The sequence below is a fragment of the Sinohyriopsis cumingii genome, chromosome 9 (assembly GCF_028554795.1).
Source record: "Sinohyriopsis cumingii isolate HCF-2022 chromosome 9, ASM2855479v2, whole genome shotgun sequence".
Lineage (NCBI taxonomy): Eukaryota > Metazoa > Mollusca > Bivalvia > Unionida > Unionidae > Sinohyriopsis > Sinohyriopsis cumingii.
Genome location: NC_142969.1, coordinates 78,844,183 through 78,861,554, shown reverse-complemented (window position 1 = coordinate 78,861,554; position 17,372 = coordinate 78,844,183). Strand labels below are relative to the sequence as shown.

The following is a 17,372-nucleotide window of genomic DNA, read 5'->3' as shown; positions in this document are numbered from 1 at the left end:
GTACCATCGATCCAAGAACTCTGGCTAAACGATATTTTTTTTTGCCTAGAAAGTATCTTCCCCAATGCTGTCGATTTTTAATAATATAAGTAACAGAGTATGATGGAAATTCATTACCATATAGGAGTTGATTAATGCATTCATTCTGTCTTAGCAGATACTGAATTCTTGTACAGACCTCAAAAAGTCTGCTGACATGTTTATTGACTATCTGATTTCCAGAGGGTAATAACTGCCCCATTATATGGAAAACTGATGAGGGAAACTTGAAACTGGGGAAAGATAACTGCGAACATAGTCACCGTTACTTATGTATACAAGGTAAGCTGTCGAGTTTTTTCTGTTTATCACCATGTCAGTTAAGTGTTACATGTACATATTGTCTACTATTGTAGATAGTTACAAACAGGTTATTTGTCTATCCATTTCATTCTCACTTTTGATTCTATGTTTTTTAGTGTCATATAAAGAAGAGCAGCACCACAGTTAACGTCAGTGCCCTCTGCATGGAGATAACAATTCTGACTTGCTGGTTTTGGAAACAAATGTCAGTTTCTCAAAACAAGGTTGATGTTTTTGCATTCCGTAATTTTATGTAAGATTTTAGTTGTGTTCTATGCAGACAGCTTGTATTCTGTGCAGACAGCTTGTAGATACAAATGGATCCCCATCAAGTGGGGATTGGAGGGTTATGTTAAGGTCACAATAACAAAATAACTTTTTCACCCCATAGTTATAGGTGTAAAGTTTGATGTGGGATGCAAAACATTGAGATTCAGATATAGCTGCATATAAATTTGAACAATTCGGGTGATTTTATGGATAAATATGCTTAACCTAGAATAAAACAACTGAAGCAAGTTAAGATCACTAACAATTATGGGGCCCCGAGTGGCCGAGTGGTCTAAAGCGCTCACAGTTACGGATCACTGTCATATCACCTCTGTCTGCGTGTGCTCGAATCTCGGTCTCGGCTAATGTGGATATGTGAGAAAGCTTGCCGGTAGCTTCTCGTGGGTCGGTGGCTCTTTCCAGGGTTTTCCCGGGTTCTTCCTCCACCATTAATACTGGCCGCCATGTATAGCCTCTCTTGTGCTGAAAAATGGCGTCAAACCGCATTACAACAACAACCATTACAACAATCACAAACAATTCTCGGTAAAAATGGTCAGAGGTCCGAATCATTGGAACAAACGTGAACATGTGTTGGTTTCAAACAGTATCACATTCTGTCTACAGATGAACTCCAAAGTTAGTAAACAAAATCTTTTTTATGTAGTGAATGGACGCTGTTTATTTACTGGTAATACTATTCGTGATGAACCCAATATTGTGATGTAAACTTCGTGTATACATAATGTCACAAACGATATCTGAGTTACCGGTCCTCAACTATTAAAATCACTGCTCTTTAATTTTATACTGTAACTAGTACTCGTTAAAAACAGAGAGCAAGAATGAGCATTTTGTCGTTCATTAGTGTACTGACCGTCTTCTGTCATTGAACCCTTGGTGTGTTACACGAATAGCTCATATGTAACAAAACTGATAAGTATATTTCATGGCACATACATATGTAACAAAACTGATAAGTATATTTCATGGCACATACAAGATGGCAATAACCTATCATTTTATTTTGCATTTTTGTGCGTCTATTTATTGTGTTTGCTGGTGGGCAAAAGAGTGTATATTCAGTACAAAATTTCACCAAAAAATGTATTTTACCCGCAGGTGAGAAGAGCGTCTCGCACACTGGTTCCAGTGACCGAGGTAAGCTGTTCGGGATATGTCTTCTACTTTTCTATCAAATAAATTCTTTCTCATTTTTGTTTCTTTTTTGTGTGTGTGTGGTCTAGAATATTAAATAGAGAGGGTACATACTCTCAAACCATGCCAGTCCGTATGATTACGTCACGTAAAATGTCCAGTTCCGTATATCCGTCACCGTTATAATGGCCCTATAAAAATTATATACAATTGAAGGGTTTATCATAGTTTATTTCTGAAGGCTGCTATTGAACTCTCATATAGAAATTACTGTTACTGCTGACTGAGACTTCATGCGGTTTACTTCCTCCAGTCATCGTTTCCCCTTCAGTTCCCCATCTAATGACTGAAACAGTACACAAGAATTAGTGCTCTGGTATCGCTTCAGTTTAAGAAAAACTATCTCGATCATAATTACAAAGTCTGATGGATAAAGAGATTTGTTTTCTGCATTAGACAGTGATATGTGTAGAATCATCGTTTAAACGGATAATTATGATTTTATTGTGATATGTGTATAGAATCATCGTTTAAATGGATAATTATGACTTTATTGTGATATGTGTGTAGAATCATCTTTTAAACGGATAATTATGACTTTATTGTGATATGTGTGTAGAATCATCGTTTAAGCGGATAATTATTACGTTATTTATCATACATGCTTTCATTTCTGAATGTGGTAAATATCAACGCCGAGCATGTAGTACAAACATAATGATCATTCTAACAACAAATTACAGTTTTTAATATGGAGACACTTTATCATATGCTTACATAAAATTACCTCAAGGAGTCACTGTGTACGTTAATATAGAATATAGAATACAAAGAACATTGTTAGTAACTGACTGCTATGGCGCAGTAAGTTGAATCGTTATCATACATATAGCGAATTTGATAGTTCGAACTTTGCTTCCGCCAAAATATTTTTCTATATAAATTGTGAAACAATTATTTTTAAGTTTTCCACTAAAAACAAACTGAAATATACTTTGTGCTCTGTTAAGTTTTAAAAACCTGCCAATAAGTAAATAAATTAAATTAATCGCATCACAAAAGTGTAATAGAAACGTGAATAGAATATAGTGTACTTAAACAAATTAATCGTATGGTTCACATACTAGAAGCCTGATTCGCAAACTACTGTACACAAAACACAAAGAAGGCAACATTAATCGCATGGACAGCATACTGGAAATGTAACACACAAAATAATGGATCGTATGGCTTACATACTAGAATCGTGAAAACAATATACTGTATGCAAAATATAAACAAGGGCAAAATTAGTTGTATGGACAACATACTGATTGCGTGACGCAGTGATATATATATATATATATATATATATATATATATATATATATATATATATATATATATATATATATATATATATATATATATATATATCATGGACGTCGTTGTACCTCCAATAAAAAAAGACGTATTGCCCAGGAACAAGATCGTAGACTCCTTGTCAAGTATAAGGTGTTACTAAGGAATAAGAAAAATGTTACAGATCCATCATTTGCAGAGGTGTTGATTGTATTCGTGCTTTTCACAGCTGATCGTGGAGTGTAAAGTGATTAGTGTTCTGCGAATTAGGATGGAAAATGCAAGTCCAGTGGTGCTCACAGTCGATGGTGAAAACATTGTAACTCACACAAACTACGTACATATCTGTGATGCAGAATTTTTTCAAGACAAGGTTATAAACAAGATTTATTTAAAAGGGTAGAGACAGCTGCCCATAACGAATGCAATTCATATTTTGGATACCAATACTGTATTTCTCTATTCCTTCCTGACCTGTACTCTTACTATGGTCATCTACTTGTCAAGAAGATTGTATAGACGATCAAGATAAGAAATAAAATGAATACCGACTAAGGACGAGAATTAAATTTCAGTCACCCAGGATTTCATGGTTGATAGGCTCATGAACAATGGCAGGGGAATAATTGTTAGAAGAATGTTTGGATTTATTGATAACTTTTGATTTATAGGTAAATTTCAAGAGCACCTGAATGAGAAAATAAGCGATGAAATATTCGCTGAGACGATGAAATATTTTGTTTGTCCAATGAAACCTAAATTTCCGGTAAAAATCTTTCGATATGATTGATTGCATAGTTTATTTTAGATTCTAGTCTTGCTCCTTGTATATACAATTTCAATCATCACTTAAAGATACTTTGATGATATGTGACATCCTTGAATAATTTAGGAATATATGTAACTACAAGTTAGACCTGCTTTTCAAAAAAACTAGTATAAGTTAGACATGCTTTTCAATTAATGAAGATATATATATATATATATATATATATATATATATATATATATATATATATATATATATATATATATATATAGAGAGAGAGAGAGAGAGAGAGAGAGAGAGAGAGAGAGAGAGAGATAGATAGATAGATAGATAGATAGAGAGAGAGAGAGAGAAAGAGAGAGAGAAAGAAAGAACTGTACGTTGGACATGATTTTCATTGCATCATGATGCTAGTTTAATGATATATTGTGATACACATTTAGCAAGAATATGACGTTTGTACCATGAATTTTTTATACGCTAATATAATGACAAAGGTTTATATTTTTCTTGAAGATTGTTTGAGTTTTTCAATGTAACTGCTGTAAAATAAAAACTCTTACAAAACAGCTATAAATCGTGTCAGTGAAACTGCATTGTAAAAATATAAGTTTGTTTCATTTTCTCACTTTCAGCCAGTCAGATCATTGGTGCAGTGGTTGGGTCTTTTGTTGCAATCATACTGATCGCTGCCGTAGCAGTTGTCATCTACAGGTTTGTCTTTCTTTTTATTGAGTCCGCGCTCCTGACTGCTCGTGTCTCTAGATATATATATATATATATATATATATATATATATATATATATATATATATATATATATATATATATATATATATATAGATAGATAGATAGATAGATAGATAGATAGATGGATGGATAGATAGATTTCAATCCACATATACATACTTTATAAAATGACTGCAGAGAGACAGAGATGAGACAAAGGGACGTAACAATATTATCTCACTTTGTTCATAAATAAATTAAACTATTTCAGAGACCTTTGGTGTTACCACAAAATAACGCATTTAAATAGGCTTTAAAGTTGATAATGACAGACAAGGAATCGTATTTTAGAAACAATTTATATAAAAGTGATATCCTCTTTATGAACATTAATGTTCTCTGGAAGACAATCAAGCAAGACCATAAGAGAAACTTACATATACATTGAGTTAAAAGAATGGATCTCCCATCAGTCAACTTACACATACACTGAGTTAAAAGAATGGATCTCCCATCAATCAACTTACATATACATTGAGTTAAAAAAAATGGATCTCCCATCAATCAACTTACATATACACTGAGTTAAAAGAATGGTTCACCCATCAATCAACTTACATATACACTGAGTTAAAAGAATGGTTCACCCATCAATCAACTTACATATACATTGAGTTAAAAAAAAAGGATCTCCCATCAATCAACTTACATGCTACGCATACAAACACCACATGATTCCCATTAAAGATGGTTTATCTTAATCATGCAGATAACCAGATCTGGTTGAACGCAGGTTTGCGAGTTAATAACGTAATTTATTGTGAGTCTCATATATGTTGTTTTTAAAGATTAATCTGCTGTAAAAGAGATAAATGAGACATTTTAATATATTTTACACGATTGAAAACCTAAAAGATACACTTTCATGAGGGTAAGGAGTTATTAGAATCTGGAGTCTGGAGGTAAAGACATTGCTGGATAAAGAACACCCACAAGTGTCTTTGTGCCCTAGCTGCCAAACAAGAGGTCGAAAGTTTGAAACTTTCTTTTAAACTCGCTGGTCTCTTTTTTTTAATTATTTTTATTTAAAAAAATATAATATTTATACGAAAACATCATCACTCCGTATTGGGACGGGCAATAGCTAGTCTAAATATAAGTTGTAACATAAATAGAAATCACAGATTCACCAATAGCAAAGCGTGAAGGAAGACGTCTTCAAAGACCACTAACCCATCTTCTGACTAAAACTAAAATTAAGAGAATTTATATAGAAAGCCTTAACAATGTTATGAACCACATAATGCACGATGCTTTTAATCCTGCCGTGAAAGAGTAAAGACTGAATAGTGTAAGAATCAGGATGTACATGAACATTTCTCTGTTGAAGCCTACATAAAGAAGATCATTTCTAAATAGATGAGGGATTTGGGATTTATGGAGGTGCAACTTGATTTGGTTGTTACTATAGCTACAATGACAGGAGATATAGGTTAGTGAAATTTGCACTCTGACACAGCATTACGTTTTAGAAGATCAATAGCAGAGAAAAATACCAACAATCGTAGAGAGACTACTTGAAACGGGAAGTAAGAGAGGAGTCTAGATGCTTCTTGGTCGTAACATAATTTTTCACTGTGCACGTTGATAAATAAAGATCTATTTTGGGCAGATCTTAATCTAATTTACACAAAGGCTGAAGACGAAGAATAAGAATGCATGTATTGGTTTTCGTAATCGAGATAACAAGTGTTTCTTCGACGTCATCGAAAGCAAACTTAAAGTTCCTTCTGAATATACATATAGAACTTCTGAATATTCCCTCCACCCATATGACCACTGGTTTAATGTGTGCCCTGTCTGTTAGAGTTCTGAACAAACTTTATTTTAAAGATGAATTTGATATATTTGTAAATGTGTATAACACCGAAAAAGTGAGATCATTCCACAAGGAGTTACTAAAAATACTAAACAGATTGGTACGCTATTTAAATTAGGAGTCAGGTATAGTTATCGCGGAATGATGAATTTGTTGAGAATGGTATCACAGTTGATAAACAAGTACAAATGCAAGGAGTGTCTGGAGCATATTTAGACCTAAACGTTATTGTCCTAAAGAAGTCCAGAAGTAAAATTCATATGTTATCAGTTTGGACTAAAGAGGTTTTTTATTCTTTAATGTGATGTTTTTGAAAACATCATGAAATCCATAAACAAGAACGAAATAGTATGGATACTGAAGACAGCTAAACACGTGGCATTAAGATTATGTCTCTAATCGAATCTTCACACAGAGAATATGCTTATATAATATATGGAAGTTACATTTGGAAGCGAAACGTTTTATGAAAATCAACAAAACGTTGCATAGATGGTATGTGAGTGTGTGTGTGTGTGTGTGTGTGTGTGTGTGTGTGTGTGATTTGGATTTTTACCGTAGCTTTTAACAACTTTCCAGTCATATCGCTACAATGTCTGAAGTATGTCAGTTTATAGTGATGTCTTGTACTTGGGCATGATGCCACACCCAGTCACATTATTCTGACACCGGGCAGACCAGTCCTAACACTAACCTCTTAAATGCTGAGCGAGCGCCAAGTGAGGCAGATGTTAGGACCATTTTTATAAGTCTTTTGTATGACTCGGCCGTGGCTGTAACCCGCGACCTCCCGCATCCGAGGCGGACGCTCTAACCACTTGGCCACCGGAGCGGTCTAATTGGTTACAATTACAGTGATGTAAATAAGAAGACAGATAACACGTATAACAATAATGAAATCCGCTTGATTATTTATAGATTTTGTTATTTGACATAAGCGATACACACTACACTAAGGATGCATACGCAAGCCGGCATCCGCTACATATACGGATTTCTTGGATATATATTTTTTTACAAATAATTTTCGTATGATGAAAGAAGAATTGATATAGGATAACAATGCAAGGTTTATTTCTTTCATTTTATTTTCAAACAAGTGTATGTTTATCAATTTCTTTGTACCGTGGGGGGGGGGGGGAGGCATAAATTAAACACAAAATTATTTCCTTTCTAATTTGTACGGAATAATGGAGCAAATATGATTAACGATATTGGCCTGTAATGACAAGCTTTCAATTAACGCGCGCAAACACTAAGACAACTTAAAAATTAAAAACAAACAATAAAATTAACTGGTTAGAGCTTCATATTGCAGCAACTAAATACTAACAAAATGCTCAACATTATTCTCTCTCTCTTTCTCTCTCTCTCTCTCTCTCATGTGTAATCTAGTATGTATTGTATGCAGCTGTGTTACAACGTAAAGCCTAAAATTAAGTATATTTGTTATAATATCTCATGTACACTACCCTTAGCAAAATGTATACGTATTATGTGGAATATTATCTGTTTCGTATTTTTGTTTTATAAATGATTATCGATAATTTGACCGGAAGACTTAAATTGAGAATGTCGATGTGCAGATGCATATATTTGTTAGCATAAAAATGTACATAAATATTTTAATTAGAACAAGTAAGATATTCCAGTCTGTGTTTTCTCTCATAAATATATACGTTACGAAGTATGATTATTTTCTTTCAAAGAATATCAAAATAGTTTGTTTAAATTTAGTTTTTTCCCCCTTAAAACCTATCTTACATAGCATCTACTTTTTTGTTGAAGAAAAAGAACGTACAAACTAATGTTAAGTTTGGCCGAATTGTATTTCGAGTTGGGCCGAATTGTCTTTGGGCCAAATTTACTATAATCCAGCATAAATGATACAACTTTCCCATCCCTCCCCTATTGGATCCCACAGATTAAATATACTTTTTTCTGGTAAACATGGTTTTTCGAAAAAAGAAAGAACGCTTTTTCCCATCATCACTCTTTTGGTTTCATCCGTATGCAACACAGGGCACCATATTTGCTGTACAAAAGCACAATCGTACGCTATATCACATAGACATTACGTGGGGAAATTAAGCACTTGAATGGATAGGTTGAATAGAAGGGATAAATGTACGTCATCTCCGGTTTTGGCATGCGGAAACTACCGATTGTTTACGGAGATTGCCGAATAATGTTTTCATTTTATAATAATAATAATAATAATGAGGACTTTGTATAGCGCCTAATCTTTAGAAGCTCTAAACGCTTTACAACATTAGACAACACCTATAAGATAAAAAAACACATAATGATATGATTACAGAAACAAACACCATGAAATTAGAAAACATTAAAAAGAACATGCTGAGAATATTTAAGGTAGGAAACATTATTAGGTCTTTAACTTTGTTTTTGCAGTCGAAATAAGTGAGTTTTGAGAGCCCTCTTGAATGTGATCACTGTCTTTGTGTCTAAGTTCAGTGGGCAATTCATTCCACGTTGCTGGGCCCTGGTATGCAAAAGAACGCTGTCCATATGACTTTGTTTTCATACTTGGAATAATGAGTATACGATTGTCAGAAGAGGAGCGTAAGTATCTTGCTGGTGTGCACACATGGGTGAGGTCAGATAGGTATGTTGGACTAGAGTCCGACAGTGAAACGTAGCACAGAGAACAAATTTTGTGTTTGATTCTGGATCGAATGGATAGCCAGTGTAGGGTACAGAACTGCGGGGAGGTGTGCTCTGATCGTGGTACTCTAAGTATGATCCGAGAAGCTGTGTTTTGAACTTTTTGAAGTTTCTGGAGCAGATATTGAGATGAACCAGACAGAATTGAGTTACAATAGTCCAGTCTTGAAAGTACTAATGAAAACACAAGTGTTTTAGTGGCATCAACTGAAAGATATTTGCGAACTGAGCTGATAAGTCTCAGCTCAAGATATGCAGCCTTGCATATGTTCATGACATATGTTGGTGCAATGTGAGAGTAATGTCCAGAGTAACACCTAGGTTTCGTACTGATTGTGTGAATTTAATGTTGGTGTTGCTGATATTTATTGTTTGAGGTAAAGGATGTGAATGAGAAAGTCTTTGTGTTGTGATCAGAATGGCCTCAGTTTTATCATCATTCATCTGCAGCTTGTTACATGTCATCCATGATTTCACATTAGAAATGCATCTCTCTACACCTTGGATGGTAGCATCAACTTCAGTTGGATGGCTAGATTTGTATATTTGGGTGTCATCAGCGTACATTTGGTGAGACACTGGATGATGATCTATGACACTTGAGAGCGACTGAGTGTACAGAATGAAGAGAACAGGTCCAATAACAGACCCCTGTGGAACACCACAACATAGATCAACTGGGCTGGAGTGTATTCCATTTGCAGATACAATTGTGTCCTGTTGACCAAGTAGGACTTGAACCACAGTAAGGCTGTATCATGAATGCCAAATACATGCTGGAGACGGTGAAGTAATATATTATCGTCTATTGTGTCAAATGCTGCAGACAAATCAAGGAGGGTGAGCACTGTAATCTTTCCGCTATCCAAGGCAGAGAGAATGTCATTAACTACTTTTAGAAGAGTAGTTTCAGTACTGTGGCAAGGGCGATATGCAGATTGTACATTGCTAAAAAGACTGTTTGAATTTAGATGTGATACATGATACAAGCTGGAATAGGACAACCTTTTCTAAGATTGTTGATATGAATGAGAGATTAGAAACTGGGCGGTAGTTCTTTAAATCATTATGGTCTAGTGTTGGTTTCTTCAGCAGAGGCTTTACAATGGCAGTTTTGAAAAATAATGGGAATTCCCCGGATGAGAAAGAGGTATTAATAACATCAGTTAGTGAAGGCAATACTGGATCTAAGCACTCAAGCAGCAGTGATGTTGGAATTGGATTAAGTTCACATGACTTTGGTGCACTCTTCATCACGATTGTACCTACGAAATCCATAGAGACAGGTTCAAATGCTGCTAATGGTTGCCGCTCAAATTCTGTATCCCAACTGGATGGTGACGACGAGTCAATTGAAACTGTGGTGTCAAGCTTATCTCTAATGGTTTGTACTTTGTCATGGAAGAAATTTGCAACATGTCCGGAAGGTCGACTGGAGAGAAGGTAGTTGGAAGTGGTGTAGATTTGTTCCTTAACATTAGCTTGTTAGTAATCTCAAAGAGCTCTTTGCAGCTGGAACTTTCCATGATCTTAGTAGTATAGTGGGCTGATTTCGCTGCATGGACTATATTTGTGACATTCTTCTTAGCGGCTTCATAGATTTGCTTATGAATAGTGAGTCTGGTGGAAAGCCAAAGCCTCTCAGCTTTACTGCGGTCTCTTTTAGCAGTGCGAAGCTGGTCCCTAACACTGCTATACCATGGAGAACACTTTTGAATTGATACTCTGCACTTGGTAGCTGGGGCATGTTTGTCAAGCAATGAACGCAGGCAGTTATCAAGTTGTTCTGCGGTAGGAGGTAAGCAAGTTGTTAGGTTAGCTTGGATGTCGTGCATTAGTTTGGTTCTATTTATCATACGAGATTCCTCTTAGTAGCATATAAAGGTGGAGGGTTAGGGACTGATACGTCAAGATGGCATATAATGCAGAGGTGATCTGATGCAAGGTCATGGGATACCAGGGAGGACCGTATAATGTTATCATCAGGTCTATGAAGAATCCAGTCTAAAATGTGACCATGTTTATGGGTGGGTTGGTTAACTGATTGTTTGAGGTTAAAAACATTAATGGAATCTATGAGTTTTGATGTATCTGGGTTTCCGGGACAGTCAGAGTGAAAGTTGAAATCTCCAAGAATAATCAGGTTGCCACTTATCGAATTTCCATAGTCCAGGAGATTCGGAAACTTCTCCAAAAAGAAAGAGTCAGTCAGCTTGTTTTTTCTACTAGGAGGAGGGCGGTATAGGCAGAAAAAATGGACTGATCTTTGCTCCAGTGTAAGTGTGGTTTGGACTGAAAACAGGCAACAAGCACAAATATCGTGAAAACGGCACTAAAAAACGGAACAGCTGCTTCAAGCCGGTTAAGCGATAGCGGCCATCTTGTTCCACCAAAGCGGAGTTTTAAGTCTAATTAAACATTTTTATGGTGTGCTTGCATAACCAATGCGTTCTGTTTATAACTATAATAATCTCACACGTTTGTACAATATAGGTGGCCGGTAACCTTTAAGTTTGCTTTATGGCATTTTTTGGGTAATGAATAGCATCGTACGGAATGGTAGGTGCGAGAAATGTGTTAAAGGGATGACTTGGTGTACCGTTATCCATCTACTCGTTTATACTACAAATATGCAACTTTCTCATTTTATTTTTATGCAGGCGCAGAGCAAAGGGGCGAGTTTTGAACAAGATGATATTCGATAACAGAATGTACCAAGAGGTTATGGAGACAGATCGTTTAGGCTGCCGTACTGCCGTCCGTAATGAATCAAATCAAGTTTCAAATACCCCGTGTGACGAGAAGCGTATGTCAAACATTTATGCAGCATACGCAGAAATTACAGAGTCACCCGTCCTGGCTGAACCCAATCCAGGACCAGCTGCGGCAAACTCTAAAATTTCACAAAGAGCCCATGATGAATGTTTACATTATGCGTCCAGCAACATAACACAGTTAACGGGGTACACAAATATATCGTCCATCACAGAACGATGCGGTCTTCGGCAAACGCTTGTGGAAGATGATACCAAACCAGTAGCTGACCCTGAAAAACAGACGGAGAAGGAATACGAAACTATTTTCTGATGCTGGACAGAAACTGATTGCCTTAAACAAGCTTGGCATGAACAATTAGGCCCAAATCTTGAACGACGGCAATAGTATGCAAACCACCTGAAACATATGAGCAAATATAGCTAATAATTTGATTCCATCATTTACCTACAGTCCAATAGGAAAAGAATTTTAATTATTACTGGTATATTGTTTCTATAGTATGAACCTAGCAAAATATACATGATGCACCGATAAGTGGTTATTTACAGTGAACTTTTTTTTAAGCATTATCAAGATTTTTCATATTATCTATAACGGTCACATAATAAAACGGGATATTTATCCTCTAGTCTTGTAGCAAGACCATAATACATGTATAAAACAAACACTAAAGTAGGTCATATTGGCAACACACATGCTATAGCTTGTCGTCTTCGGCAATACACTCTACTATGTGACAATGGATAATTATTAGTCGTGTATTACCGTGGGAAGCAGTTTTTGTCGGCATGCAGAAACTGACATATTTGTCGGTACTTTCATTTGTGGATTAAGAAAGGATGCTTATTGCTTCCACTAAAAGTCAATAGCTCGTTGGCTCTTTAAATTTTAATTTTGAAGCAAACAAAGGACGGCAGCGTTTTGTCCTCTACAAAAATAATGAATTGATAATTTGTGTTGCGTGTGAAACTGTACGGTAAGGAAATAATTTAATCTGATCCAGGGAATAGTATTTCATATGCAACATTTCAAATGTATGAAATTGAAGCAAACTCTCTTCATCCTAATATGTTACTTCTAAACATGATTTGTGTGTGTATGTGTGTGAATTATTCAATGTACTGCAAATGGTTATTTAAAAAAAAATGAAAATGTTAAGGTTGATTATATTAGAATTACTCATTCCTACAGTAACATCCAAAGTGGGAGTCAGTCATTTTACTTACGTTCAGTTAATATTTAAGAGGATTTATTTACTTTAAACATTCACTGGAATTACAAAGTGATTTTCATTAATTTTGGACAAAGTCACTATTTTGCGATTATTGTGAATTTGTTTAAGGACATTGCGGATTATAATTGTAGCATATAAAATATCTTCAATGCTATTCGCACATCAGCTAATTCAAAATTGGAATTAATTTTGAATATTCTATGCATTTGGACTAGCTAATTCAAAATTGGAATTAATTTTGAATATTCTATGCATTTGGACTAGTGATAGTACTTTTTGGACTCTTTTTAAAAAAAAATGTAATTCACAATATTTTAAGTTCTTTCTAAATTTTCATTTTGTTTTCTAGATAAATAAATTATTTGTTGAATTTGACAAAACTTGTTGGTTTTCGCTCATTTCTGTTACTTAGTTTAAGACAATTGTTTTTATAACACATAATAGTTCCTTAAATAGTTGTTACAACATGCACACAGCATATATGATGAGATAAATAGTCCAAAAATATATCCATGATAACATTGAAAAGTATGGATATTCACTGATTATCATAACTATTATATCTGAAATCTGGAAACATTTTGATATGCTGTCAGGCACTTTATATTTGGGATGGATAGGATAATGGGGGGGGGATGCAAAATATGTGGAAGTATGAATGGGGGCTAGCATGACCATATTCAAGTTTCAAACAGCTGATTAGTCATACATACTTACTATCATTTCAATCAATAATGAAATTGAAAAACAAATTCCTAAAATAAATACGTAAACAACTGTGTAACATTCACATTTTGACTGGAAATTTTGAAATATGAGATCATTGCATCCATTGGAGTCAGATATTGTTTGCATAAAAAATGACAAGTTAAGAATCCATCTCTCACAGTACTGTAAAAATGGGATCAGTCAGGTGTGGCAATGTACACCTTCATCTCCATTGTTGATGGAAGTATGTTGTTATGTATTACTATAACGTGTACCTAATTTGTGTTCATGATTGTGGGTTGTGCCTATGTGATTTTTGTCATGTTTCTAAGAAGTAAACAAGATGTTCACTTGAATTGAAGTTTAAGATTTGACTTTATTTATGACTTAGTGGGTTTCTCTGTAGAAAATCCATTATGTTGCAGTTCAAGTAAAATTTGAAGTATAAAGATGCTTGGCAAACGTTGTCCATTCCAATTTTATGATCAGAATGTAGAATTATTTATAGTAACATTCAGATATAATTTTTGAGAGGAATTATTTAATAATTATTCATTGGAATTACAATGTGCTCGCTGACTTTTTGGACTAAACCACTACTTTGGAATTAGTGAGGAATCATTCAAAGACATTCTGGATTACATCAGTGTGATATATAAAATTGTTAAAGACTATTGAAATTCATTTGGAACACTCTATACTTCTGGACTTGTGATAAAACATTTCAGATTGAAATTCAATTCATAATACTTCGTCTTATTTTCACTCTGTATTCGAATAAATAAATTGTTGGTTGAATTTTACTCATATTGTTGGTTTCAATTTCTTTCTATCACACAGTTTAACACCATAGAATTATAACAATATATAGCAGTATAACTGGCATGCAGTGCAGTACGTACCTTAAGTGCAAAACCTGAATTAGGAAGCAACAATATCCAACCCTCAATGTGGACTGACACCTCTCATACAAATATTTGACATTTCACATTTGTTTTGTTCAGTAAAAGGTTTGAAATTATTTGATTTTACAGCTGTAAAGCTGAATTTAAGAAAAAGAATTTGTAACAAAATGAATGTCCAGCTGGAGTAATTACAGTTGGTCAAAATAATTTTAACAGCAGAAATGTCTGATAAGGGTTTCTGGAGACCTGATGTGTGTGTGTGTGTGTGTTAGGCACATTACTTTAATCATTAATAGTATCTGGTAAATTTAACATGTAATAGTGTCCAATAATGGTTTCTGGTGTGTGTGTGTGTGTGTGTGTGTGTTTAGGAACATCACTAAATCATTAACAGAATTGAGAAAATTTAACATGTAATAGTGTCCAATAATGGTTTCTGGTGTGTGTGTGTGTGTGTGTTAGGAACATCACTAAATCATTAACAGAATTTAGAAATTTAACATGTAATAGTGTCCAATAATGGTTTCTGGTGTGTGTGTGTGTGTGTGTGTGTGTGTGTGTGTGTGTGTTCATTAACAGAATTTATAAATTTAACATGTAATAGTTGGCAGTTAAAAGAATTTCATAACCCATGACAATAGATTTAGATAATCTATCTAGGAACATGTCTCTTGACTGGGTACATTTGTTAGGCCTGGTGTTACATCAATTAGTGTGTTTTCCACAAATTCCAGGTACATTACTGGATACTTATCTCTGATTTTCATTACATGCATAATTCCATAACTATGATACTTACATTAACACTATACTGTCACAATAAACAGGTGTACCTGTATCTAATTTTCTGACTAGAATAATAATGTGTATGAATTTAAACTGGCTGTGCTACATAATTGGCCAGTATAATATGTGTAAGAATTGAAAGTGGCTGTGCTACATGACTGACCAGTATATGTGTAAGAATTGAAAGTGGCTGTGCTACATGACTGACCAGTATAATATGTGTAAGATTTGAGACTGGCTGTGCTACATGACTGGCCAGTATAGTATGTGTATGAATTGAAACTGGCTGTGCTACATGATTGACCAGAATAATATGTGTATGAATTGAAACTGGATGTGCTACATGATTGGCCAGAATAATATGTGTATGAATTGAAAGTGGCTGTGCTACATGATTGGCCAGTATAATATGTGTATGAATTGAAACTGGCTGTGCTACATGATTGGCCAGTATAATATGTGTCAGAATTCAAACTGGCTGTGCTACATGATTGGCCAGTATAATATGTGTAAGAATTGAAATTGGCTGTGCTACATGACTGGCCAGTATAATATGTGTAAGAATTGAAATTGGCTGTGCTACATAATTGGCCAGTACAATATGTGTCAGAATTCAAACTGGCTGTGCTACATGATTGGCCAGTATGTGTAAGAATTGAAATTGGCTGTGCTACATGATTGGCCAGTATAATATGTGTAAGAATTGAAATTGGCTGTGCTACATAATTGGCCAGTACAATATGTGTCAGAATTCAAACTGGCTGTGCTACATGATTGGCCAGTATAATATGTGTAAGAATTAAAACTGGCTGTGCTACTTGATTGCTCAGTATAATATGTGTATGAATTGAAATTGGCTGTGCTACATGACTGGCCAGTATAATATTTGTATGAATTGAAACTGGCTGTGCTACATGATTGCTCAGTATAATATGTGTAAGAATTGAAACTGGCTGTGCTACATGACTGGCCAGTATAATATGTGTAAGAATTGAAATTGGCTGTGCTACATGACTGGCCAGTATAATATGTGTAAGAATTGAAAGTGGTTGTGCTACATGATTGGCCAGTATAATATGTGTAAGAATTGAAATTGGCTGTGCTACATGACTGGCCAGTATAATATGTGTAAGAATTGAAACTGGCTGTGCTACATGATTGGCCAGCATAATATGTGTATGAATTGAAAGTGGCTGTGCTACATGATTGGCCGATATAATACGTGTATGAATTGAAAGTGGCTGTGCTACATGATTGGCCGGTATAATATGTGTATGAATTGAAAGTAGCTGTGCTACATGATTGGCCAGTATAATATGTGTAAGAACTGAAACTGGCTGTGCTACATGACTGGCCAGTATAATGTGTAAGAATTGAAACTGGCTGTGCTACATGATTGGCCAGTATAATATGTGTAAGAATTGAAACTGGCTGCGCTATATGATTGGCCAGTATAATATGTAAGAATTGAAACTGGCTGTGCTACATGACTGGCCAGTATAATATATGTAAGAATCGAAACTGGCTGTGCTACATGACTGGCCAGTATAATATGTGTAAGTATTGAAACTGGCTGTGCTACATGATTGGCCGGTATAATATGTGTAAGAAATGAAACTGGCTGTGCTACATAACTGGCCAGTATAATATGTATAAAAATTGAAACTGGTTGTGCTACATGATTGCTCAGTATAATATGTGTAAGAATTGAAATTGGCTGTGCTACATGACTGGACAGTATAATATGTGTAAGAATTGAAACTGGCTGTGCTACATGACTGGCCA

General features: G+C 35.0%; 1 protein-coding gene across 2 annotated transcripts in view; it reads left to right on the top strand.

Annotated features, from left to right (window-relative positions):
- Positions 1–14,699, top strand: part of LOC149792079 (uncharacterized) — a 33,335-nt gene extending 18,636 nt beyond the window's left edge. The window contains exons 7-11 of one of the 2 annotated variants that reach the window (XM_089970590.1): positions 223–321; positions 1,735–1,773; positions 3,783–3,877; positions 4,516–4,594; positions 11,837–11,973. In XM_089970590.1, coding sequence (XP_089826716.1) covers positions 223–321; positions 1,735–1,773; positions 3,783–3,877; positions 4,516–4,566 — 284 coding nt within the window. In that variant the 3' untranslated portion in view covers positions 4,567–4,594; positions 11,837–11,973. Of the gene's footprint in view, positions 1–222; positions 322–1,734; positions 1,774–3,782; positions 3,878–4,515; positions 4,595–11,836 lie in introns of both variants that reach the window. The other variant, XM_089970589.1, reaches the window with a different exon arrangement.
- Positions 14,700–17,372: the final 2,673 nt, after the last annotated feature.